The sequence below is a fragment of the Oratosquilla oratoria genome, chromosome 8 (genome assembly GCF_046742065.1).
Source record: "Oratosquilla oratoria isolate Oo_2021 chromosome 8, ASM4674206v1, whole genome shotgun sequence".
Taxonomy (NCBI): Eukaryota; Metazoa; Arthropoda; class Malacostraca; order Stomatopoda; family Squillidae; genus Oratosquilla; species Oratosquilla oratoria.
Window position 1 is genome coordinate 6,632,858 of NC_134784.1, and position 27,263 is coordinate 6,660,120.

At 39.8% G+C, this 27,263-nt stretch overlaps 1 protein-coding gene across 1 annotated transcript; it reads right to left on the minus strand.

The window, feature by feature from the left end:
• Positions 1–12,173: 12,173 nt before the first annotated feature.
• On the minus strand, positions 12,174–27,211 carry ND-18 (NADH:ubiquinone oxidoreductase subunit 18). The gene is made up of 5 exons (XM_076188877.1): positions 27,105–27,211; positions 21,955–22,102; positions 18,829–18,941; positions 17,302–17,389; positions 12,174–12,437 (listed from the first exon to the last, which is right to left on the minus strand). The coding sequence occupies exons 1-5, from the start codon at positions 27,164–27,166 to the stop codon at positions 12,285–12,287; spliced, it is 564 nt and encodes a 187-aa protein (XP_076044992.1). The 5' UTR covers positions 27,167–27,211; the 3' UTR covers positions 12,174–12,284.
• Positions 27,212–27,263: the final 52 nt, after the last annotated feature.

Sequence of the window (27,263 nt, forward strand, 5' to 3'; positions counted from 1 at the left end):
CAGGTTAGCCCCCCCCCCCCAAGCGTCATCTATATTTCCAAAACTTAGGTTCGTTTCCCCAAAGCGTAATTTGTATTTACAAAAATCAGGTTAGCTTCCTCCAAATGTTGCTTCTGGATCCACCAGTGACTGCTAGTATAGAGGCAAGCTGATTAGATATTCAATACAAACATAATTTATTACCTTTAAATTCTTCGTCTATCATCAGATTGCTGCCTGCAAGGTCGATAGGCATTTGTGCTATTTGTCCATCACGCATTGGCTTATTTGAACAGTCTTTCAATTCAATGTTCTATATGATGGGATAGTTTTCCACAGTCTCGAGGAGGGTGAATATCTGATTTCCTTTCAGTCGGGTTAATTTTGGAACCATAATAAACAGAAAACTGGATAATGCATTTGCACCCAAATGCAAAGCACGGGCGTTCTCACATACTGCTGTCTTCGTTTGGACTATTCCGTCTATTTGCTATTGAAACGCTAGACACGAGCAGTAAAGTTGAACACGTTTAAATTATCACAGCTTCTGTTTGACGCTCCGAATTCATTATTTCACTCGCTAGCGAATAAAAGACACCGCGTCTTTAGAAGCTTCCACCAGCGAATTCATTAGCGAATTAATACGCTTGTCCATAGCGAATAAAGGCAGCGCCGTATAAACGACGCTTTAAAGTTTAACATCAATGGTGTCTGCCGGAATTTGAAAAAGGGCGTTCGGAAATAATCGGAAAAAAGGACAGGAAGATACCTCAAACATCGCTTCGGGATTCTTTTTCAGTGCGATAGTTTTCTGGGAGACTTGTTTTTATTGGCAACTGAAAAATATATATATATATTTTGATAGAAAAACATAAAATTAATTACTTTTTATTTTTAAAAGAATTTATGGACTTTTCGGTACTGGATTTTTACAATACAAAAATTCATTACTTTTTAGGCTTTTAAGGACCTGTACGAATCCTGTTAATTCTTGGTCTTCCAAGTTTACTCCATCCACTTCTGCCTTCCACACTCCTTATGCTAGACGTTCTTCACTCATTTTCACCATGTACCCAAACCATCCCAATATATATATATTTTTTATCAACCCTTACTTCCAGCCCTTTTTCCACCCTTACTCACTGCCTCGCCTCTACATTTCTCACTCTATCCATCCTCATAACCATCACCATAGTTCTAAACACTTCATCTGAAACAATTAAGCTCTTCCTCTGTCTCTTTTAAATACAAAGTCTCTCCTCCATACAGTGTTGTGGGCACAATCATCCCATCATACAGTCTTGTGCTCATCCACAGATACCTATTTCTCATGACACTTTTTGTTCCCCAAGACATTCAATTATTCTATAATTTGCCTCCACATTTACTCTGTTCCCTGCTACAAGTGACCCTGAATACTTAGACATCCACCTCTTCTCATAAGCTTACCTCACCCATTATGCTTCACTTCTTCAAAAACAATTTATGATAAAAGTAATTCTCAAACATATGCCAAAAGGTCTTCTCTCCCTTACAAGGGGGGTGGCTTAGTCAAGGCATACATTCATCTGTTGTCCCGTCTATATTAGCTCTTTGTGGATAATGTGGAGAATATTATGACTTCTGACAGATTTCCCATCCCTTTTAATACGAAATGCTGACAGTGTAAGTTAATCTTGGTGACCGTCCCACCGAGTTAATTCTGGGGTACTCTGTGTGAACTTATATACAACTTTCAGCAACAACAAAACTACATACCTGTGATCGGCAGGGACTCAACGAACCCAGAAAAGTACAATGGGATCACAAAGCATCATGTATCTTTGTGAATATGTAATCATTTCAATCATTCAGGTTTATTTGGATATTTCATGTAACTGTCAAGTTATAACTTACTGTGGCCTTGGGGCCACTTGGTGATTTTCTTCGTCTTTGTTCTGGTTAATGACGGTGATGTGTGCAACGACTTCGGGCGTGGCTTGAGGGATAAGTATGGAAATGGGGAGAAGGATAAAGGTATGTGTTGAGGGGAGTGGTTCTCTCATAGAATCCCCTCACTGGTTTAACACACGCTTCGTCGTATAAGCACTACATACGATAGATATATGAGGTCTGTGATTGGGGTAAATTCATATTACACCCCAGTCACAAATCATTAACACTTCTGGTCAGTTACATATTTTGTCTTGGACTTGGCCTGTCTAATAGGGGCCCCTCTTATCGCCGAACGCCTAGTGACCTTTGACCTCTCATTTCCCAAGGTCTATGGGAGGTACAACTTCACCTTAGCTGAAGTGAAAATGTTGCACGATACAAATATAATCTCCATACATGGGAACTAGAGATGGGTAATGCACCAGAACCAATACTCAAGACGTAGAAGTAACCAAAGGATTAGTAATGAAAATGAAACATCGGTAACTCGACATTCTTGAGAGGGGGTAGTCAACCAGCTTGGTGTAACTACAGTGTTGAGTCCTTTACATAATGGTTTCGTATATAAAAACAAAAATGATAGACCACTCTCTGTAAATGGAAAAAGTAAGACGGTATAATTTATGCATGCTTTCATATACTAAGCCTCTAGAATACAAATTCCATACAGGTTGATATGTTTAATTGCTGTATTTCAATCTTAATCCTAATTCTGCAGCTATCAATTCACTAAATTAACTGAGGCCGTAACCACAGATGTCTATATTAATTTGTAATAATAGCTTATTTACTCAAAAAAATGCCTCTGTCAGGATTTATTCCCGACACCCTTCGGGCAGCAAGGGAGCATGTCTGATTACAATTGTACATTGTTAATCAGGGGTTGCCTTGATCTAATTGCCCTTTGAGCTGCTTGTCTCAGAGGACATACTGAAGGTGTCTCAGCCTCACCAATGGATTCTTCACCTGTTAAGGGCATTGGCTCTTGGGAATGAATTTCCAAGGGAACTAGTTTGCCCAGGGTTCTTCTACTAATCATCCTGTTGCATAACACATCCACAATGCGTACATTATCTATTTCATCTGGATATAATTTAACAATATGTCCTAATGGCTACTCGTGTTATGGTCCAAGTCTCTCCACTACCACCACTTCTTCCACCTTGAGTGGTTTCATTTGCATTGGTTTCGAGGAGCCATATGTTTTTCTCTCAGAGAAGTCAAATAATCCTTTTTCCAAATTCTTTCAAGATGTTTGATAATTGCTGATAGACAGCTGTGTCTTACAATTAATTCTGTATGTCCCAAGAAATCGGGGTCAGATGGATCTGTCATTACCAGTGGTGGATAGGGTTTTGTGGTTCTTCCATACAAAAGGTGATAAGGGGTCAAGGATTCTACGGGTCCTTCTTTGTTGAAGTAGGTTAATGGGTGATCATTTAACCATGTTTGTACTTCCCGCAAACTTGTTTCCAACTCCTCCCGAGTTACTCTCTTCTTATACAAGACCTTCTTCAGACATGACTTGGTTAAACTGATCATGTGTTCATAAAAGCCTCCCATCCATGGTGCTCTGGGGGCTATGAATTCCCATGTTATGCTATTTCCTGTCATATATTCGGAGGCGTTTGTATGGTCTAACATCTCCTTGAAAAACTTGGCTCCAGCAACAAAATTGGACCCATTGTCTGAAATTACTGTTCTCAGGAATGAATACTGTACACTGCACAAAATCTCTGAAAGAGGTTTAGAAATGTCAGAGCCAACATATCTGAGGCTAACTCTAAATGCGCCAGTCTAGTTGCTGTGCATGTGAATAAACATGCTCAACAGGCAATGGAGGTGGACCTGGATATTTAAACTTCCTACCCTCAACCCTCTTACAAGTCACACAACGACCCAGTTCTAGCCTGGACTTGCTGCCCACAAGGCTGACAAAATAATTATAATAAAAAATGAGGTCAAAGGAGCCCTGAATATTTTACTGTAATCAACCATTTTTGTGTTAGATTCAACAAAAGATGCATTTTTTTTTTTTTTTTATATATACCAGTATCCTAAAATTACATTTCATAAATTACAGTCATAGGCAGTAAGGGATGGTGGGGGTGGGAAGTGGTGATGGGGATGGGGGTGTCACTGAGAAATTTGCCCCGGAATGGCACTTAGGCATGTAAGGGCTCTGAAGCAATCATTGTTACAATGTAAGAGATTTATTTATTTATGGGTAAGAATATGGATATCAAATAATAAATTTGGTTATTTGTGGGTTGACTCACCTCAGATTGTCCACACATGTTTGCACAGCACTACCACTCTCCCTCACTCTCACTTTGACCACCAAAGTGTTTTCATCTTATGTGTATACTGTGCATGTCTTTTGTGACAGACTGCAAGAGGGCAGTTGAGTAGTGCTGAGACAGCCGATAAGTGCCAGAAGAAGGTGATGACAGTAACAGTTGTTAGTGTTTATAACTATGAATAGGACATGTAATGGGAAGTGGTGAGGAGGAAGTGGAACAGGGAGAGAAAAGAGGTGACATATTAACTATACTCACCTGTCAACCAAGATAAACCACACTCATGTTGCCACTAGGGTTGCCAACTCTGTTAAGCTACAATAAAGGACATAAAAGCTTTATTGATATCTAATTAAGTGGTTATAGATCATAATAGATGCCAATGTTAAATGCAGTTCAAAATTACATTTCTTTTACCTGGCATACCCAGGGCTGGCGTAAGCCAGGTGCTTGTGAAAATACAAAAACAAAAATGAGAAGACATTAAATTTACCTTGATCAAAGGATTCTGATCTTTAAAACTATATTTGCCCTGGCTTTTTGCTGCCTTCAGAAAATTTATATAATCTTTGATGATTTTAGCAAATTCCAAGCAACTATCTTTTATGTTAAAATATATGAGAAGTTCATTCTTAATTAATTCAACAGAGCACTGATTCCTTTCATGTCGCCATTTAGATGACATTAAACTAAAAACTCTCTCACAATAAGATTGATAGTACAAAAAAAAAACTATTTTGAAAATAGTGATACATTTAAGGTCCATATAATTCAAAATAAAATACCAATTTCTGCTTGTTGTTTTTGAGCTTACGAAGAGTTCAGAGCTTTTGATAGTGTCAAAGTTTCTTTGAATTAATACTACTTCATCAAAAAGTTCATCCATCTTTAATTCAAGCTTTCCTTCTAGTTTCAAATGTTCTACTGCTTCTACAAATTTCTGAAACTTTGGGAATAAATGGCCTAAGAAACTTAGGTTTGATAATTTGCCAAATGTTGAATTTTCATTGAAATCTATTCTGTTTTTCCAAATATCTGATTATAACATGAAATATTGGCACTACAATTACAAGTTTTCTCACATAGATTTCACTGTTCCTCTAGTATTTATGACAAATTATGGCTTGATTTTGTGAAGGGCCTCATCACTACCTTGTATATTATGCCATATGTATTTTGCTTTTTCGTGAGTTCAGTTGATAGGCGGAGGTATTGTTTTTCCAACTGTTAACAGCACCTCCTTTCATTTTCCATTTTTTTTTTTCTTAGTGGTGATTCTCAGATTTACTAACATAATTTATGATTTTCTGGTTTTCCCAAAATGAGTAACTTTTTTTGTTATGGAGAGTTATACATAAAATGAGGCTAATTTTATCCCTGATCTGCAGTTTTCCGCTCTGCTTCTGATATTGTGCAGAGTGCAGAGTTGACAGAGTCTGCACTCCTACAAGAAGTAAACGGTTTTGCAATCACGTCTTGAGAGCAGGAAAATGAACTACCAGTCAAAGCAATTTCAAAATAAAGGACAAATAATGTAATTTCAAATCTCAACAAAGGACAAGGATAAATAGAGCTGAATAAAGGGCTGTCCTTTGAAATAAAGGACAGTTGTTGTTGTTGTTGTCGTTCCCTAGACTGTCTGTCCGAGCAGTCCCATCTCCCCAAGGAATGCTACAGCCGAAACTGGGTTTTCCCACAAATCCTTTATAGAGTGTATGTTGTGTTGTTTGCGTGCATGATTGTGTATAATGCAGTCTTCCATTATGTGTTGTATGGTATGGGGTGAAGTGTTACATCCTGGGCAGCTGTTCACAATGCGGTCATCCAGCCTCTTCTGGTAGCTTAGAAGTGCTGGGTGGTGGCCGCACCGCAGTCTGGCCAAGTGGACTCTGTCCTTTTGTGGGAGAGAGGATTCAGAAGGGTGGATATCAGGGGGTCTGGCATGCAGCAGTGTGTTGTCTTTCAGTGTGTTAATGGAGCGGTGAGTGATATGATTATGAATATGTTTCCGGAGGCTGGTATTTGGTGGTTGTGGAGGAAGAGAAGAGAGTATTTGTGCGTAATAAAGGTCTTTGGGTGTTGTTTTAGTGTTTCTTGGTGTGTGTGGGTGTTCTGCTATGTAGTGTAGCAGGTGTGATGTGTTTGTGGTGGCTGCGGCAAGTGTTTGTGTGCCTCTCATGTTGAGGTGGTCCTTGACTTTGAGGACTTTTGTTTCATGGTGTAAATGGTCTGTTGGTGTTGTATTTGTGCAGCCTGTAATTGTTTTTAGGGCTTTGTTTTGTATAATTTGAAGGGTGTTGTGGTGTGTCTCACTGAGATTAGGAGCCCATGCAGGACTCGCATAATTCAACACTGAGCGTATGCATTGTTTGTATATTGTTATATTAGTTTCTTTGTTTTGTCCAAATGTCGTTCCAGTGATTGACTTAAGTGCGTTAAGACTAAGTGTGCATTTGTTTTTTATGTTTGTGATGTGTTGTTTGAAAGACATGGATGTATTGTATGTTACACCAAGAATTTTCGGTGTGTTTGTATGTGGTATTAGAGTGTTGTTGATGTAAAGATGAGGTATGTATTTGTGTTCTATTGTCCAGTTGGTGAGAAGTGTTGCTGTAGATTTGGTTGGAGCTATTTTGAGTCTGTTTGTGATGAACCATGTGTTGAGTGTATCAAGGTCCTGGAGCTGCAGCGTCTACGTCGTGGGACCCCCCCCCCCAACCCCAAGAGTTGGGGGCCAAACAGCAGCAACCACCCCTGGCCATCAGCTCTACGCAGGTGGCACCGATCCCCAAGAGGAGCTACGCCTGCCTTGGGGAGTACCACAATAAAGGACAGTTGGCAACCCTAGTTACCACTGCTATATATTTTTGATATTTATCTATTTTCATATATTAAATATTGTAAAGGATACACATATTGTTTTCTTTAGCTATATACCATGTACATGTAAATGGTTCCGGGGGGTGGTTTTAAAGTTTATTTAAAATGGTTCTTTAATATTCATTGGTGTCTGTTCCCCAACCCCTGCAAATATCAAGGATTGACTACTAATATTATATATATATATGGATTGTGTATGCATTAGTGCTGAGTGCTTGAGAGTGAACTATAGATTAGGCTTTAAGAAATTAAGCATAGTATTAACACACCAAGTATTCATAGACTTAACAGGAGAAAGAAAACTCTCCCTTACCCAACATTTTACCAAATCCATGGAATATCTCTTGGCTATTTTTATCTGCAGTAGCTAGAATAGTGTGTACTAAGAATAAAATAAAATTTTGTGGTTGACAGTTTTTTCTCATTTAAATCTATCTAAAAATACTCCCTTTCCTTTTCACTCTTCTCACTACCACATCTCAAATCCTAGTTTAACCTTCACCCACATTAACCTTGAAGATACTTTCCTCCAGTCCACCAAGCACTTTCCTATTTCATCACTTATCAGCAGAGCTATTTCTTTCCTCCCTTGCCCCTTCATCACTCCTGACACTCTACCTACCACTCCCAAACTCAAAATCACCCCTCCCATTCAACTTAGTTTCACTTAACACTAACACATCCATCTTCCTTCTCATAAACATACTGCCTATTTCTTCCCTTTTACTCTCATCTGTGCCACAACTATACACATTAAATGACACAAAATTTTATGGTTGTCATTGGAATTTTCCTCCCAGACCCTCTTATGCCTTGACTTTTCATAGAATGAACATGCAGAAAGTAGGATCCCTAATCCCATCACCCCATTGCACTTTGTCACCTTTTACAATTTGCAAACAAATATTTTCCTCCCCCAACTACAGGGGACACAGGGAAAAGGTATTCTCAAAGAAGGGATTAGGACAGTTTCAAGGGCAGAGGATAAAGAAGGGATAGTCATAGTACAAAAAGTAGCATCATTCCTCAAAAAGTAGATATTTTACTCTAGCATACACAAATGATGTGTAGCTCTCATATGTAAGATAGCCCCAAAATGGCCCCTAAAACATTGGCTGGATGCTACTATGCAATTACCACTGCATGATAACATGCAGGCAGTACCCCAATACAGATACTTCATCATTGCAACACCAATGAAGTGAAACACATATATACATACATATACCAAGGCTTTTTTTCCCTTACATGGGAGGTAACCAAAAAACAGACATAGAAACCACTCCCACCCATTCCATATCCTACATACTCCACTCCCCTCTTATCTTGGCACCTCCTGGATGACAGGTCATCCCTGCATCTTGTCCACTGCCCTGGGTCAGAAGCAGTGCTGCAAGACACAGCACATCCACAGCAAAGCTAATTAATTAATTTGGCGACCCCCCATGCAGAAAAGTAGAAGGGGAGAAATCACTTCTGGTTGCATCAATTTACTTCTCATACATACTCCCTCACCCCCCTCATCCACCCACTCCCCCTCATGCATCACAGCATCATCCATACACAACCATTCTCCATTCAACCCTATCTTCTATCCTTCCTCAACAGACATTCCCCTCTTTCCCAATGCCCCTTTTACCCCATCCATCCATCTCATCCTAGGTCGTCCCCTCATGTTCACTCCTTCTACCTCTGCCTACCACACCTCTTTTACTTTCTTTACTCATTCTCTCCCTGTGTCCAAACCATCCCAATACTCTTTCATCAACCCTATCTCCCAACTCCCTTACCACCTGCGTAGAGCTGGTGGCCAGGGCTGGTTGCCGCCGTTTGGCCCCCAACTCTTGGGGTTGGGGGGTGGTCACATGACGTAGACACACATACCAAGAAACATTAAAACAACACCCAAAGACCTGTATCACACACAGATACTCTCTTCTCTTCCTCCACAACCACCAAATACCAGCCTCCGGAAACATATTCATAATCATATCACTCACCGCTCCATTAACACACTGAAGGACAACACACTGCTGCATGCCAGACCCCCTGATATCCACCCTTCTGAATCCTCTCTCCCACGAAAGGACAGAGTCCACCTGGCCAGACTGCGGTGCGGCCACCACCCAGCACTTCTAAGCTACCAGAAGAGGCTGGATGACCGCATTGTGAACAGCTGCCCAGGATGTAACACTTCACCCCATACCATACAACACATAATGGAAGACTGCATTATACACAATCATGCACGCAAACAACACAACATACACTCTATAAAGGATTTGTGGGAAAACCCAGTTTCGGCTGTGGCATTCCTTGGGGAGACGGGACTGCTTGGACAGTCTAGGGAATGGCAACAACAACTCCCTTACCACCCCTGTTCTCCTCACCTCCTCATTTCCCACTCTATCTAGCCTAGTAACCCCTATTATACTTCTCAAGCATTTCATCTCGAACACATTCAAATTCCTTCTCTCTTCCTCTCTTATGTTCCATGTTTCTGCCCTGTACAGTGCTGTTGGCACAATCACTCCTTCATACAATCTCCTCTTAGCATCCATTCCCAAATGTCTATTTCTCATTACACTTTTTAATCCACCAAGGCATTTACTCACTTCTCTCAATCTACACCCCGACTCCTCCCTTTCCTGCCACATTCGCACCTTAGTATCTAAAACTATCCACTTCCTCCAGTCTCTCTCTCTTAATTCTCACTTCCAGTCTGTTGCCTTCCCAAACTCTGTCACTAACTTCCTCAATCCCTCCTCTGATCCTGCTACAAGTGCAGTTTCATCAGCAAACAATTGGCTTATCTCCATTTTCTTTAACCATCTCCAATCCCTGATTCACTACCTTTGTATTTACCTCTTGCACCACCCCACCCATGTATAAATTGAACAGCCAGGGTGACATAACACATTCCTGATGAAGTCCTATCTTTACCTCAAATCAGTCCCTCAATTTCTAATCCTGACACAAGCTCTATTACTTTCGTAAAAACTCGACTGCTCTTAACAGCTTTTCTCCTATCCCATATATCTGTAATACCTCCCACAGTGCCTTCCTGTCTACCATGTCATAACCCTTTTCCAGATCCATAAAAGTCCAAAATATATCCTTACCTCTTCCTATAGCTTTCTCACATATCTATTTTACCACAAAAATCTGATCTACATAACCTCTACCTGTCCTAAACCCACACTGTTCCTCACCAATTACTCCCTCTGTTCCTCTCCTAATCCGCTCAATCAAGACCTTCCTATAAGCCTTCCCAACTACACTTAACAAGCTGATCCCTCTAAAACTACTACACTCACACTTGTCCCCCTTTCCCTTGTAAAGTGGAACTATACAGGCATTCCTCCAGTCCTCTGACACTCTACCTTCTCTTAAACAAACATTAAATAATCTCACCAGCCAGTCCACCATAACTGTACCTCCTTTTTTCAGACATTCTTCCATTATCATTTCTCCATCTGCACATTTTACCTTTTCTCCTCTACTTGATTGACCTCCTCTTCCTTTCTTAATTTCTTTCCAAAACATTTACTTTCAAAATTTTGTCGCATTCTTACCCCATTTCACATCTGCTCTCCTCTTTGCCTCCTTTATCTTATGCTTTACTTCTCTTTACTTCGTACCTCTCGCACAATTCCCTCATCCTAATTTGTAACCAATCTATGAAAGCCTGTTTCTTCTCTTCTACACCCTTCTTTGCTCCCTCATCCCACCACTCACTACCCTTCCTTCTATTTCCTCCTGTCCTCTTTGTTCTACACAACACCTTGTGACTCCCTCCTTGAACCATCCCCATTCCTAGTTCTACTCTATCCTTCACTCCTTTGTTTCTTCTTATACTCCTTTTCTTTCTCATTTAAGCATTTCACTCTAAGTACCTCCCTACCTTTTGTCCTTTTCCCCTTCTCCACTCTCAATTTACCTTCCACCAAAAAATTATCTGATATTGCCCCACTCTCTCCCCTTAGAACATGTACATCCTTAACTCTTCCTACTATACTTCTGGTTACCACTATATTGTCCATTAATGCTCTACCACCCTTCCATCCTCCTCCTCCAATGTGTACTTATGCTTGATTTTCTTCTTAAACACTGGATTTGCCATCATGAACTCTCAAGATACATCTCCTCCATCAACTCTCCACTATGATTTTTTCCTGGAACTCCATACTTCCCAATCACTCCATCTGTTGATTCATTTCCTACCCTAGCATTAAGGTCTCCCAATACCACTACATTAACATTTCTCCCTAATCCCTCTATGCACTTATTATCCATCCAAAAAGACTCCCTTTCCTCTACACTCTTCTCACTACCAGGCCCATATGCAATTACAAAAACATCTCCCTTCCCAGCTTCACCTTCATCCACATTTACCTTGAAGAAACCTTCCACTTCACTACCCATTTACCTATCTCTTCACTTACTAGTATAGCCAACCCTTCTCTCCCTCATCCTCTCTTCACTCCTAAGAATCTCCCAAACTCACACTTGCCCCTCCCTTTCAACTTAGTTTTACTCAATGCCAACACATCCATCTTTCTCACAAACATACTACCTATCTCTTCCTTTTTACTCTCATCTGTACCACATCCACACACACTAAAGACCCAAACCTTAGGGTACTGGTTGGAAAACTCCTAAACCCTCTTATGCCTTTACTTTATTTTTAGGAATGTCCTCTGTGGGGCTACAGGTAGCAGGATTCCTAGTCCTATCCCCATCCTGTTTTTTGTCGCCTTGTACAATTCAAGTGGGAAGATTTGGTGGTAGCATTGTTTTCCCCCACCACACGGTAGGTGAAAAATATAAATGAATATTCAGAGAAATGGTACAGGACAGTAACAAGGGGTGAGGGGACAGCATAACGGAGGGACAGTTGCAGTATAATAAAAGTGTCGTCATTTCTCTATGAACAGAGATTTCCTCTTTCACAGACAAAAATGATGAGTGGCTCTGGTCCATAGGTGTACCCCATATAGCCCCTAAAGTATCAACTGCATGCTACTTTACCATAATAACATACAGCCAATAACCCAGACGGGTAAGTGAAACACAAAGTATTCATATTAATTTATTAAGTTATGTACATATAATGAAATCATACTGAGAACCAACCATTCCTATTCAAGTGGATCTATTGAATCTTGCATGAATGAATTGTCTGATTATTCATTTCGTTGATCTGCGTGTACGCTTGTCCCAAGAAAAATTGGCAGCATAACTCTTTGTCCTAGGGGGTTTCACAGGCTTGCTCTGAGCATACCACTCCCAGCCATTCTTCTCACAAAAGGCAACTGCATCCTCCAAATCTGTGAAGCTCAACTGAAATAGAAATATGAGTAACTAGCAGAAACACTCTTGTACTCACCTAAAGAATCATTCAACCACTTGTACATTACTTTTGTTAGATTTATTTTTCAATTAATCTGTTGTTCCAGTACTCTTTTTGCAAAATACCCAAGCTCAACTCCCCTACCCCCATCGGACACCGGCCACCAGATCAGCCCAAAAGTCATTCTATGAAGAGATTTTGGGCAACTATTTGGAGGAAAGGTTAATTTCCATTTACATGAGTTCTGTTTACATGTTTCCATTTAATGTGGTCTGTTATTGAAGGGAAAATATTCTATTTATCCAAGTTCTTTCATTAATGTCAGGTAAGAATCATGGGCTTTGTATTCAAACATCCATGCTGTTGCACAGCAGGGATCCTGAGCAATGTTTACATTGAGACACTTAAAATGTGGCCAAATCCTTTATTAATTCACATACATACATATACCAAGGCTTTTCCCCCCTTATAAGGGAGGTAGCCAAAAAATAAAGGCATAAAAACCACTCCCACCCATTCCATCCCCAATATCCTCCACTCACCTCCACTCTCTACCCTCCCTCTTATCTTGGCACCTCCTGGATGATGGGTCATCCCTGCAACTTTTCCACTGCCCTGGGTCAGAAGCAGTGTTGCAAGACACAGCAAGGCGACCCCCCTCTCCGTCCCCCATGCAGGAAAGGAGAAGACAGGGAAAAATCCCTTTGGGCTGCATCAAATTTTTCTCACACATACTCCCTCACCCCCTATCCCCTACCCATTCCACTTCATGCATCACATCATCATCCATACACAACCATTCTCCATTCACCCGTCTTCTGTCCTCTCCTGTCCTTCCTCAACAGACATTCCCCTCTTCCCCAAAGCCCCTTTTACCCCATCCATCCATTTCATCCTAGGACGCCCCCTCATGTTCACTCCCTCCACATCTGCCTTCCATACCTCTATACTATTCTTTCTTCACTTATTCTTTCCATGTGTCCAAACCATACCAATACTCTTTCATCCACCCTATCTCCCAACTCCCTTACCACCCCCGTTCTCTTCCTCACCTCCTCATTGCTTACTCTATTCAGCCTAGTAACTCCTATCATACTTCTCAGATGTTTTATCTCAAACACATTCAAACTCCTCTCTTCCTCTCTTATGTTCCATGCTTCTGCCCCATACAGTGCTGTCGGCACAATCACTCCACACAACCTCCTCTTAGCATCCATTCCCAAATGTATATTTCTCATTACACTTTTTATTCCACCAAGGCATTTACTCGCTTTTCTCAATCTACATTCTACCTCCAACCCCACTCCTCCCTTTCCTGCCACATTCACACCCAAGTATCTAAAACTATCCACTTCCTCCAGTCTCTCTCCATTAATTCTCACTTCCAGTCTGCTGCCACTTTCCCCCCTTGTACATCTCATCACCTTACTTTTACCCACATCTATCTTCAACTTCCTTCTTTCACACGCTCTCCCAAACTCTGTCACTAACTTCCTCAATCCCTCCTCCGATCCTGCCACAAGCAAAGTGTCGTCCGCAAACAACAGCTGGCTCACCTCCCACTTTTTTCCATTTTCTTTAACCATCTCCAATCTCTGACTCACCACCCTTGCATTTACCTCTCGCACCACCCTATCCATGTATAAATTGAACAGCCAGGGCAACATAACACATCCATGACAAAGTCCTACCTTTACCTCAAACCACCCACTCTCCATTTCTAATCCTGACACACGCTCTAATACCCTTGTAAAAACTCTTGACAGCTCCAAGCTTTCCTCCTATCCCATATATCTGCAAAACCTCCCACAGTACCTTCCTGTCTACCGTCATAACTTTTTTCCAGATCCATAAAAGCCCCAAAAACATCCTTACCTTTTCCTATAGATTTCTCACATATCTTGTCTTAATAGACCTTCATATATCTCCAGAGCACATGCACATGCATGAACACAGTTAATATCACTCCACTCATACTAGACACATGGGATTGAAATACATTTATGCTGCCAACTGTAACTCTAATTGTTATGCAACTTAAAATGTTGCCAAAACCCTCATTAACCTCTTCAATAAGGGTCCAATTCTTGTGGGCAGCATCAGCTACCTGATGTACAATGATGCATCACAATACTCACATTTTAAATATAAAATTACAGCTGTATTACTCATTCTCTTTCACTCTGATTATTAATAACCACGGAAAATATAATCAAGCCAGTTCACAGAATATGGGGGTCACTCAGCTACAACTACAAAATAAATATAATCAAAACCCAGATACTGGCATCCTCATATACCCACTTGTGCCTCATGACACATAGAACAATCAGCCCCATTGTTCCATACAATCTGGGCTGTGGGACCACATCATTGCTGGGTATATCAAGCTTTCAATTATTTTCTTCATCAAGTCTTCATTCATGTAGTTAAATGCCACTCTTACATTTTCCAACAGATTATAGATCTCTCCTATTATTTTCCTTATGTGTACTTCACATGATAGGCCATCTTTGATTATGATACTTGGATCTTCCTCCTCTTTTGATTCAATAAAAAAGCATCACCAGAAAGAACAGTTATGGCTGCCACAGACATAAACAAGGCTTTCAACAAGTATATCATAACCCCTCTTCACCCTATACATTCTAACTTATTCTTAATTTCCCCTTGAAGCTCACTCCATTCACTTCTACTTTCTCCATCCTCTCTGCTAGTCTTTCCTCACTAGACAATCATGAATCTACCATCTAAAATCTCTCTTTTCTCCCTTATCTCTGCCTTACCTCCACAGTTCTTACTTAAGGGGGTACGCGACACCTGGGGGGGTGAATTTGGTCAAGATATGGCATTTTTCAAAACTGTGTTCAAAATGTTCGTATACCACTTAGAAATAAATCCCGACAAATAATTTTCCAGCCGCGCGCAATTTAAAGGTCCTGGGTGAGGATTAAAGGGACAGATTTAAAGGCGCAACCCACACTAGAAGGAGGCGTGCCACTTAGGACCTTCAGGCGCAGCGAATAACGTTGAAATTTGATTGAATTTACACTCGCCCAGTGTATCAACGGCCAATACGATTGTGGAGGGGAAGGGAGGAAGGTGGAGGGAGAATATTTCGCCAACTTTGTGCGAAACTAAGCGTTAGTTACCGGCTAACTCTGAAAAGGGAAGTACGCATGTCTCATGAGCTCTCATTGCAATCTATTACTTTAGCTAGTACATATTACTCTTTAGTACAGTCATCATGGGTAGCAAAAAGAACAAAAGAACATCACAATGACAAAAAACAGCAGTTAAAGATGGCAAGCAGTCAAAGACGACTAAAGATCTCACCACCTCTCACTCCACCACCGCCCTCACCTGCACCTCTGTGACGGTGACAGAGGTAAAGGACAACATTAGACTAAACAATTCAAAGAGGAAGATTAAATCCAAAGAAGAAAGCAAGAGGAAAAAGATCAAGGCTATACAGGAAGAAGAAAGAAGAAGGGACATCATATGATGCTGGAGGGGGTGCCCTACCAACATAGATTGGCGAGGGGAATCTGATGAGGAAAGAGAAGGTGCCCACTACTGGAAAATAAACCTCTTTCCAATGATTTAGATACCCTGAAGACCCCCAGCAGAGAGGTTTCATATGAAGAAACCACCAAAGGTGCAAAAAAGCAAATTATATGATGTTGTCGTCTGTGCGTCGTCACTACTGTGACATACTTATACTTTAGTTTTTCAGTATTTAAAGTACTTATAATTAAAATATGTTGATAATTTTTACTGTACTTACTTATTATATAATAAGAATTAAGCCATGAAAAAATCAGTCAAATTGGTGAAACTATAAGCAAGTTACAGATATATTCATATTTCAAGTTGCCATATCTCCGTTCGATATTTTTCTACTTTTTTTTAATCATAAAAAATCTAATATACATTAGATTTAAATGAAACTTACAGGGAATATTACTTTTAGTAACTGCTAGGGCCGATCGTTCGAATATTTTGAATAGAATGAAAGAGTTCGGAGTAATAATGGAAACAAGAGCAAAAAAATTATATTTTTCACGATTTTTGCCAGCCCTTAAAATTGAAATGCCTGTATGCAAAAGTATAAAGGAAATTGTTCAATTACTCAATGACCGGCCCTAGGTGTGCCTACTGACTAATCATAGCCAAAATATAAAACAAATTGGTCCACGTATTATGGTGCTGTGCACTTTTAAATGTCGCTACTGGTATACGTACATGTGTACATATGTACATGTGTACATACATCATTCTGCTTCACCTAAAATGTAAGCAATATGGATACCTATTTACCTGAGAAGTTTCAGCTCTTTACTCTAAATATTTTAGAAAATGACCTCCAGGTGTCGCGTACCCCCTTAATCCATTCTTGTAACACCTATTGTATTTCTCAAACATTTCATAAAAAAAAAAAAAAAAAATCTGTCACCATACATTTTGTACCCACCCCCATATATATATTTCCCATACACTTTTCACTTCGACCTGACATTAACTCACTTCTTTTACTCTACAACTCGGCTCCACATCCACTTTTCTATTCAGTGCTGTATATTCTATTCTATCCAGCCTCTCACCCTTCATGTTTGCAATATGACCAATGACTGTGGTGGTCCTGCAAGATGGACAGTGGAACCACCCCATTTTCAAAACCTGTCAACCCTCTTGCCTCCATCAAGAGATGCAGCCATTAGGAGCAGAGACTCAGTCTCCAGACTGCATTTCTTACAACTTTTCATAATGGATCAGCTTTTGAGAGATATTTAGTGGTGTGTAAATGCACTACCACTTGTTGACTAATAAATGAAAGCAATTGTTCAAACTTACCTGAACATTTGAGAGTGGATCAGCTGTTGAGGACCAGCCCATCAGAGGATTCTCCCAACGTTCCCTATTCTCAAAGGTCAACTGCCATCTGAAGTAGAATATTATATTAACTTTATTTCTCTAAATACTCTTTTTTTTTAATAACAATGCATTTGTAAGTAAAAAAAATACTCAATTTTTCAAATGGTCCATGCACACACAGATCCTTTCCCATGTGTACTTATGCTTGACTTTCTTCTTAAACACTGTGTTAGCTATCATTAACTCTAAACACATCACCATCAACTCTGCACTATGATTTTTACCTGGCACTCTAAAATTCCCAACCACTCCTTCTATTGGTTCATCCCCTACTCTTGCATCAAGATCTCCCAACACTACTACATTGACATTCCTTCCACAACTCTCTAATCACTCATCTAAATCTATCCAGTTTCCCTTTCCTCTACCTCTTCTCACTACCATGCCCATGTGTGCATACAAAGACCCACATCACCCATCCCAGTTTCACATTCATCCACAGTACCCTCGAAGATACTTCATTTCACTCCACCACACGCTTCCCTACCAGCATAGCCACCCTTTCCCTCCCTCATCTCCTCACTCCAGACACCCTCCCTGACACACTCCCAAACTCAAAATCACTCCCTTTCAACTTGGTTTCACTTAATGCCAACACATTCACCTTCCTTCTCACAAACATACTGCCTATCTCTTCTATTTTACTCTTGTCTGTACCACACCCATGCACATTTCATGATCCAAATCTTAGGGTTCTGGTTGGAAATCTCATTCCAGACCCTCTTATGCTTCTTATATCCTCTTATATATAATAATCTATCTATACTCCATGGGCTTCTTCCCCCTTATAAGGGAGGTAACCAAGTCAAAGGCATGCACCAACTCCCATGCATTTCACTCCCCTCCACCACACTTTCCTCCCTCTTATCTTAGTTCCTCATGGATGAAGGGTCATCCCTGTCTCCTGACCACTGCTATGGTCTGAAGCAATGCAACTGGACAGAGTACATCCACAGCAAGGCCACTTCACTTAATTGATGACCCCTCCACTCGCCATCCCCTCATGCAGATAATAGGGAATATAGGGAGAAACCCCTTCAGGCTGCATGAAACTATCAACCAAATACATTCATTCCCCATTCCCCCACCATCCTCTTCCCCCACCCTTCCTTGCTTGACATGGAAAAGCGAGATGACAGAGAGAAATTCCTTTGTGTTGCATCAAAAATCCATACACAGCCATTCTCCACTCAACTCTGTCTTCTTCCTTTGCTGCTCAACAGATATTCCCCTTTTACTCAAAGCCCCTATTAACCCATTTTCTATATAATAATACATACATACACCAATGGCTTTTCCCCCTTACAAGGGAGGTAGCCAAAAAACAAAGGCATAAAATCCACTCCCAACCATTCCATCCCCACATACTCCACTCCCATTCACCCCCCTCCCTCCCTCTTATATTGGCTCCTCCTTGATGAAATGAATACATAAAATAAAACTTACTTGTGCTGGTTGTTGGATCCTGACTGCATGGCATTTTTGGTGGCACATTTGATGAGCACTCGACGAGTATGAGTGTGCTCCTCTGGCACTCCAGTGATGTGGGTCACATCTACCTGAGGAATATAGTCTAGGATCAATGGATATCATTTACAGGGGTCAACATAAACCAGAGCTCTTACAGCAAAGATGAAACAACATTTCCTGAATATCCTTACCACTGCCAATTTTCCTTGAATGTAACCTTGGTTAAGTACATTATTGTGAATGTGGATACGTATACATTCACTGAACTAGGAGTATTTTTCTTTCTGACTTTCAGGAAAATTAAATTATTATGTGAAAAACTAATAATAAAAATTGTTGCCTCGAATTTTGTTAAGTGGAAACCCTGCAGTCCCACACTGGCTGGCAAGTCCTTGGGGACACCCACAGATTTCTCTGGGAAGAAATTTGTTGTACTGGTGTGAGATGGTTTTTACATCCATGTATTTTTCGTAAAAACATGGTGTTTTATTAATAAGCTGATATAAAAGCTGACAGTTTTTTAATTTTCCTTTTTATTTATTCGTAGTGGAGAGTTGATGGTGCAGATGCGTCTAGAAATAGAGTTGATGATAGCAAATACAGTGTTTAGGAAGAAAGTCAAGCATGAGTACACAATCACTCCTTCATACAGTCTCCTTTTAGCATCCATTCCCAAATGTCTATTCCTCATCACACTATTTAATCCACCAAGGCATTTACTCGCTTCTCTTAGTATACATTATACCTCTACCTCCACTCCACCTTTTCCTGCCACATTTGCACCCAAGTATCTAAAACTATCCACTTCCTCCAGTCACTCTCACTTAATGCTCACTTCCAGTCTGCTGCCACTTTCACCCCTTGTACATCTCATCACCTTACTTTTACCCACATTTATCTTCAGCTTTCTTCTTTCACACACTCTCCCAAACTCTTTCACCAACTTCCTCAATCCCTCCTCCGATCCTGCCATAAGCACAGTGTAGTCCGCAAACAACAGCTGGCTCACCTCCCACTTTTTTTCATTTCTTTTGACCACCTCCAATCCCTGACCCACCACCCTTGCATTTACCTCTCACACCACCCCATCCATGTACAAGTTGAACAGCCAGGGCGACATAACGCATCCCTGATGAAGTCCCATCTTTACCTCGAACCACTCACTCTCTCCATTTCTTATCCTGACACATGCTCTACTACTCTCGTAAAATCTCTTGACAGCTCCTAAAAGCTTTCCTCCTATCCTGTATATCTGCAAAATCTCCCATAGTGCCTTCCTGTCTACCCTGTCATAACCCTTTTCCAGATCTATAAAAGCCCCAAAAACATCCTTCACCTTTCCTATAGCTTTCTCACATATCTGTCTTGCCACAAAAATCTGATCTACACAACCTCTACCCATCCTAAATCCACACTGTTCCTCACCAATTACTCCCTCTGTTCCTCTTCTAATCCTCTCAATCAAGATCCTCCCATAAGCCTTCCCAACTACACTTAACAAGCTAATCCATCTGAAACTACTACACTCACACTTGTCCCCTTTTCCCTTGTAAATTGGAACTATACAGGCACTCCTCCAGTCCTCTGGCATTCTACCCTCTCTCCAGCAAACATTAAATAACCTCACCAACCAGTCCACCATCACTGTACCTCCTTTTTTTTTTTTAGACATTCTGCATGGCATCCATCCAGACTAGGTGCCTTACCTGCTTTCATCATCTTAACAACTGCCTTCACTTCATCCTTCCTTATTTCTCCATTTTCCTCACTCACCACGGTCATTTTCTTATCATTTCCCACTGCAACTATCTTTCCCTCCCTATCCTCCTTCACATTTAGCAACTCCCTAAAATATTCTGCCCATCTTCCCCTTACTGCCTTCTCTTCCATTATCAACTCTCCATCTGCACCTTTTACCTTTTCTTCTCTACTTGATTCGCCTCCTCTTCCTCTTAATTTTTCCAAAACATCTTTTTATTACTTTCAAAATTTTGTCATACTCTTACCCCATTTCAAATATGCTCTCCTCTTTGCCTCCTTTACCTTTTGCTTTACTTCTCTTTTCTTTTCTTTGTACCTCTCATGTGACTCCCTCGTCCTATTTTGTAACCAATCTGTGAAAGCTCGTTTCTTCTCTTCTACAACTTTCTTTGTTTCCTCATCCCACCATTCACTACCCTTCCTTCTGTTTCCTCCTGTCCTTCTTGTTCCACACACCATCTTTCCACACTTTGTGACTTCTTGAACCATCCCCATTCCTCCTCCACTCCTAGCTCTACTCTATCCTTCTCTCCCTCCCACTCCTCTCTCAGCTTCTTCTTGTACTCCTTCTCCTTTTCCTTTTCATTTAAAGAGTTCACTATAAGCACCTCCCTACCTTTTGTCCTTTTCCTCTTTCTCCATCTATCCTCCACTCTCAACTTACCTTCCATCAGAAAATGATCTGATATTCCCCCACCCTCTCCCCTTAGCACATGTACATCCATAACTCTTCCTATTATACTCCTATCTACCACTACATAGTCCATTAATGCTCTATCTACTGCCCTTCCATCCACCACCCTCTCCCATGTGTACTTATGCTTTACTTTCTTCCGAAACACTGTATTTGGTATCATCAACTCTCTTTCTAGACACATCTCCACCATCAACTCTCCACTACAATTCTTTCCTTAGAATATATAAAAATAATAAAAATAATAAAAATATACGGTTTCTATTTTGTGGACTTTCACCTATTGTGGGGAGTTCTGAAACATAACCACTGCAATAATCAAGGGATAACTGTAATCCATCTTACACTGAATCTAAGGAAAAGATGGTTTCAATTTACAAACATTTCGGGTTACAGACTATTTACTGGAAAGAACTAAATTCATGAATTGAGGGTCTTCTGTGCATTCCCTGAGTGACTTGTGGGCTCATCTCGAGACTGTTATGGGACTTCTGCAAGAGAGACCAGGAGCACTGGATTGATTGCATGTATCGTGCATATGAGGGGGGGGGTGTACTGTCCCATCATCCAATCCATAATATAACACTGTGAGAGAAGTTGAAGAAGAAGAAGAAAGGAAGGCAGGAAAATGAAAGAATTTTGCTTACTGGTGCATCAATGGTAATGTATCCAGAAATGGCCTTGTGATGTCTGGCTTCCTCCTGGGTGTGGACAACTTTACTGGAGTCCTGAGGTACTAATTCTTTCCGCTGTCCTCCCTCATTAAGTGTGGCTGACACACTTAGTGCTCTGAAACTGAAAGACTTGGTGAGATGGTACATAAACATATAAATCATGGGAAATGCACATGTTAATTCACATTTTGTGTGCTTAATACATTCCACACTTGCTTAGTAATGCTGTCACACTTACAATAGTTTCATTGTAAGTTTATTTGGCATTGCATCAGTATACATGAAGTGCAGATAATGAAAAGAACACATAGTTCGAAATAACAATTACAATTGCCGAGGATAACACAAAAAAGCATGTAAGCTTATTTCCATTTTATTTAGCTTGTAGAAACCTTCATTTTTTGCAATGTGTGTGTGTGTGTGTGTGTGCAAACACACACAAATAAATGAATGTTTCCAATTGGCAAAAGAGAACATTTTTTCTGTGGGAATGTGAGGTGGAGAAAAAAAAAAGTTTAGAAGATGTAGATGTAGAAGTGAGGTAAGTGCTCAATCTCTTAGGATCATTGGATATGACAAAAGCTTCAGGATCTGATGGGATCTTAAATTGGATACTTAAACAATGTAGGGAACACCTAGTGGACAAGATTCAAGGAATTGTATTGCTCTATTGGAAAAGGGCAATTCATAAAGGTGGAAATAAGGAGACACCACTAAATCATAGGCCAGTATTAATGACCAGCACAATAGTGAAGTTGTGTGAAAGGATTGTGAAAGATCAATGGACTAAATATCTTAGCTGAGGAAATGGACAAGTTATTCCTGAATGCTGCAAGTAGAGAGAACTGGGTATTAACCACTCTTATGACTATGTATGAGCAAGTTTTTGTCTTGCCAGGAGACCCACTTACTATCACACCACATCTTTTCCATGAGATTAGAATGATAGGACCCCCTCCCCTTCTGCCGTGTAAAGAAAGTCATACCTGGTTCCAGTCAGAACAGTGGATGAGTGGTCTACTTGTTGACTTCTTTTGCCTCAGGGGGCACTCAATCTGTCCATTTAGGCAGTGTTCACTGTTGATCGTCTTAACAAAGACTATATACCCATGGCTTTTTCCCCAATAGTTTTACAGCCAGTCCAATTGGGAAACTTGCATGTTGAGGAAAGCCCTTAGAAGCCTAAGAGGACATATGTAATCCTTACAGACAGTGTAGCAATGGGATACCCTCTCTAAGTACTCATTGCCAACTTCTTAATGGGAACTATAGAAGAAAAGATCCTGGCAGAAAAGAAGCCTAACACCTATTATAGATACACAGACAACATTGTTATGGTAAATAACATTGAAAAACTGGAGGATCTTTACCAGCATCTCATGGAAGAATTAGGCCTCATTTTCACCAATGAGAATGGTATCATTGGCTCCCTTAAAAGGGGGAAGAACCCTATTGGTATATAGATAAATACCTCTTGCCAAAAACTTCTTGCAAATCTTCCTTATCACAAAAACTTGATCCACATACCCTGTCTCCTATATCCATGTTATTTCTCACCAATTATTCCCTCTGTTCATATCCTAATCCTCTCAATGACCACCCTCCTACATGCCTTTACAACTACATTCAACACTGTTCCTTCTAAAACTACTACTTTCACATTTGTCCCCTTTTTCTTTGTAAAGTGGAATTACACAAGCACTCCTACAGTAATCTGGCACACTTCTCTCCTTTAGGCACACACTAAACCTTACCCATCAATCCACTTTAATCATTTCTCCCTTTGTCACACTCCACATGATACCCATCCAACCCAGGTACCTTATCATCTATCATAATTTTCAATGCTCTTGGTACCTCATCTTCTCTTACATTTCTGTTATTTTCCTCTCCCATCATAGTCATCTTCCTAGCTCCTCCCACTGCCACAATCAATCAATCAATCCCCAACTTCCTCCACATTCAACAATTCTCTGATATACTCTACCCATCTTTCCTTTACCACTTTCACTTTCATTAACATCTGTCCATCTGCACCTATCACCTTTTCCTCTCTACCTGACTCACCCCTTTCCTTTCTTCACTGCTTTCCTTTTAAGAGAATAAACATTAAACATTGACAAAACATGCATGAGTAAAGAAGTGGAGGCATTCACATTATACATCAACTCTATCCTAAAGGGGGACTAGAATCAATCCAGCAATCCACCTGGATAAGTTGAAAGAAATTTATTGCTTAGCTACTTTCTCCAAGAATCAGTTAAATCCCTATAACAAAAACCCATTAAAAATCCTGCAATTGCTTAAGTTTATATGCCTCTTGTACTATGATGGCCCTTCTGACCTTGGTATCATTGACTCTGAAAAGACCTTCTTATGACTTCTATAGACATCAAATAGTACAAATTTCTTGTTATACAATAACAGTACATTTGTAAGAATTTCATTTAATACATTATTTATGACTTCCCACTATGACTGGTATTTATAAAGATGTTTGCTAGCCTTAAAGCTGCTATTCTTACCTATATCATTAGCTTGCTCTTATCATTCTGAGTAATTTGAATCCCATATAAGTATCACAAATTAATAGTAATATTGGTACCAATTTCTAAATATTGAATGTGGGGGGGGGCCACTGGGACAGGTAAAGTGTTTCTTCCCAACAAAATTGGTAAGGTCATCTCTGAAACTACCAAGTTAGGTGAGGGTGTGCTGCTCTGTGCCAGCCTTAGAATCACTACTACTTCATGGTATTTATACATGGTGTTCAAAATATTCGACCCGTCATCCAGGAGGTGCTCAGATGAGAGGAAGGGTGGGAGGGGTGTGGAGTGTATTTAGGGATGAAATGGGTGGGAGTGTTTTTATGCCTTTCCTTTTGTGGCTACCTCCCTTGGAAGGGGGAAAAAGCCTTGGTATATGTATGTATGTATGTATGTTCAAAATATTCAAGACGATATGAGCTAACCAATGATATAGGTAAGAATTACAGCTGTGAGACTGGCAAATATTTTCATAATGTTTGCCAACCTCACAGCTGCAATTCTTACCTACATCATTGACTAGCTCTTACAATTCTGAGTATTTTGATCCCCATGTGTATCGCAAATAAATAGTACATAACATCAGTAGCAATTCTTAAGTGTTTTTTTTTTTTTTTGGGGGGGGGGGGCAGGAAAGGGTTTTTTCCGACTAGGTTGATAAAAATCTTTAAAATTACCCGGTTAGGGTGTAGGCGTGCTACTCTGCAGTGCAGCCCCTGTCAATAAGACACTAAGTTTTTAAAAATAGTCACTAACAATTTGGGATATTTATATATATATATGGTTAAAAATACTCAGAATAAGAGCTAGCAGATCATATAAGTAAAAATTAGGTATTATTTTAGTTGTGCACACCTACACTATATAGCATTAAAAAATTAAATATCAAGTTTGTGAATTATAATACATGAACATAGACTTATGCGATTTTCTTGGTGGAAATAAATAACAAAAAACCTTGCTACAAGCAAATCCACTAACGAATGAAGCTACTGGGATACGGTATGGACACCATGCTGTCATCTGTCTGGTCTAGTCACTGTCCGTTAGATGATGGCTTTCACGTGGACTGGGTGTTCTCCAACTCTAGGTGACATTAATAAATGCTGTTACAAAGACAATTCTTAAGTTTTTTGTTTTTTTTTGTAACAGGACAGGGTTTTTTTTCCAACTAGGTTGATAAAAATCTTTAAAATTACCCGGTTAGGTTAAGTGTAGGTGTGCTACTCTGCAGTGCAGCCCCTGTCAATAAGACACTAAGTTTTTAAAAATAGTCACTAACAATTTGGGGTATTTATATATATATATGGTTAAAAATACTCAGAATAAGAACTAGCAGATGATATAGGTAAAAATTAGATATTATTCTAGTTGTGCACACCTACAAGATATAGCATTAAAAATTAAATATTAAGTTTGTGAATTATAATACATGAACATAGTATGCTATTTTCTTGGCAGAAATAAATAACAAAAAACCTTGCTACGAGCAAATCTACTAATGAATGAAGCTACTGGGATACGATAGGGACACCATGCTGTCATCGTTCCAGTCTAGTCACTGTCCATTAGACGATGGCTTTCACATTGTGGACCGGATGTTCTCCAACTCTAGGTGACGTTGATAAGCGCTGTTACAAAGACAACAGGGCTTCCTTGGACTTTATGAGTGAACACAGGGTTCTGCTGTCGTCTGTTAAATGCCCAAAGTACAATAATAATCAGGCCGTCAGCATCCGTGATGATGACGATGACCTGGATGATCTTTAAAATTTCCAGAACGGAATTGTTAAATATAGGTTAGGTTAGGTTAGAATAGACAAATTTATCATCCTTTCATTTCTTCGATCTTGGCATCTATCAAAAACAAACATGGCATACCATTCAACTACAACTTTGTTTATTAATAGATCGCTTTTAGCAACTTTTGTTATTGATTTCCGCCAAGAAAATTGGATATGTATTATAATTCATAAAATTAATAATTAATTTTCTATTGCTATATTGCACTTCTAAAAATTTACTAAATGCCCTCATAAATAAAGCCTAAAGGTGTTCAAATATAGATCTAAAAGGAATATAATTTTTTTTAACAATAGTCAATGATTGGAACAACCTCCCTGAACCAGTCCAGTGTTGTGGTAAATTTGATGAGTGTGGTGAAAATGATGAAGCAGAAATTTGACAAAGGAATTTTCAGAAAATATAAAATTAACCGATGAAATGCCTGCATTTTGATTTTGTCACAAGCCTTCACAAGCAGCAAGCTGTAGTTAGAAAGTATTAACTAATTAAGACCTAAGTCTGCACCCTAATCACGAACACGTCATAAATAATATACATGAATATTGAGCCAGGTTTCACAGGCTACAAATGCTTGTAGCCTTTCATCTGTGTGAATGATAAAATAAAACACACTAAAATAAACACCCGGAATAAACTCAACAGCTCAACACCTCCGACAACCCACTTGCTTCCTAATTACATTACCATATAGTGACTGGTCCAAGTGATTAAATTACCCTTTTGATAAATTTATTAAACACACTTGAATCTCTCTTATTCTATGCAATTTACCTTGTTGGCCTAAAAGCCTTGGAAACTTGAGGCAATGCATATCTACAAATACGGTGAGCCATCTTCTTGTTTTGTTCAACAATCAGCTGTTTCTGGGTCTTTTCTTACTGCCCAAATATAAAGAATGCACAAATAGAATATGAAATAAGCATTATTTAA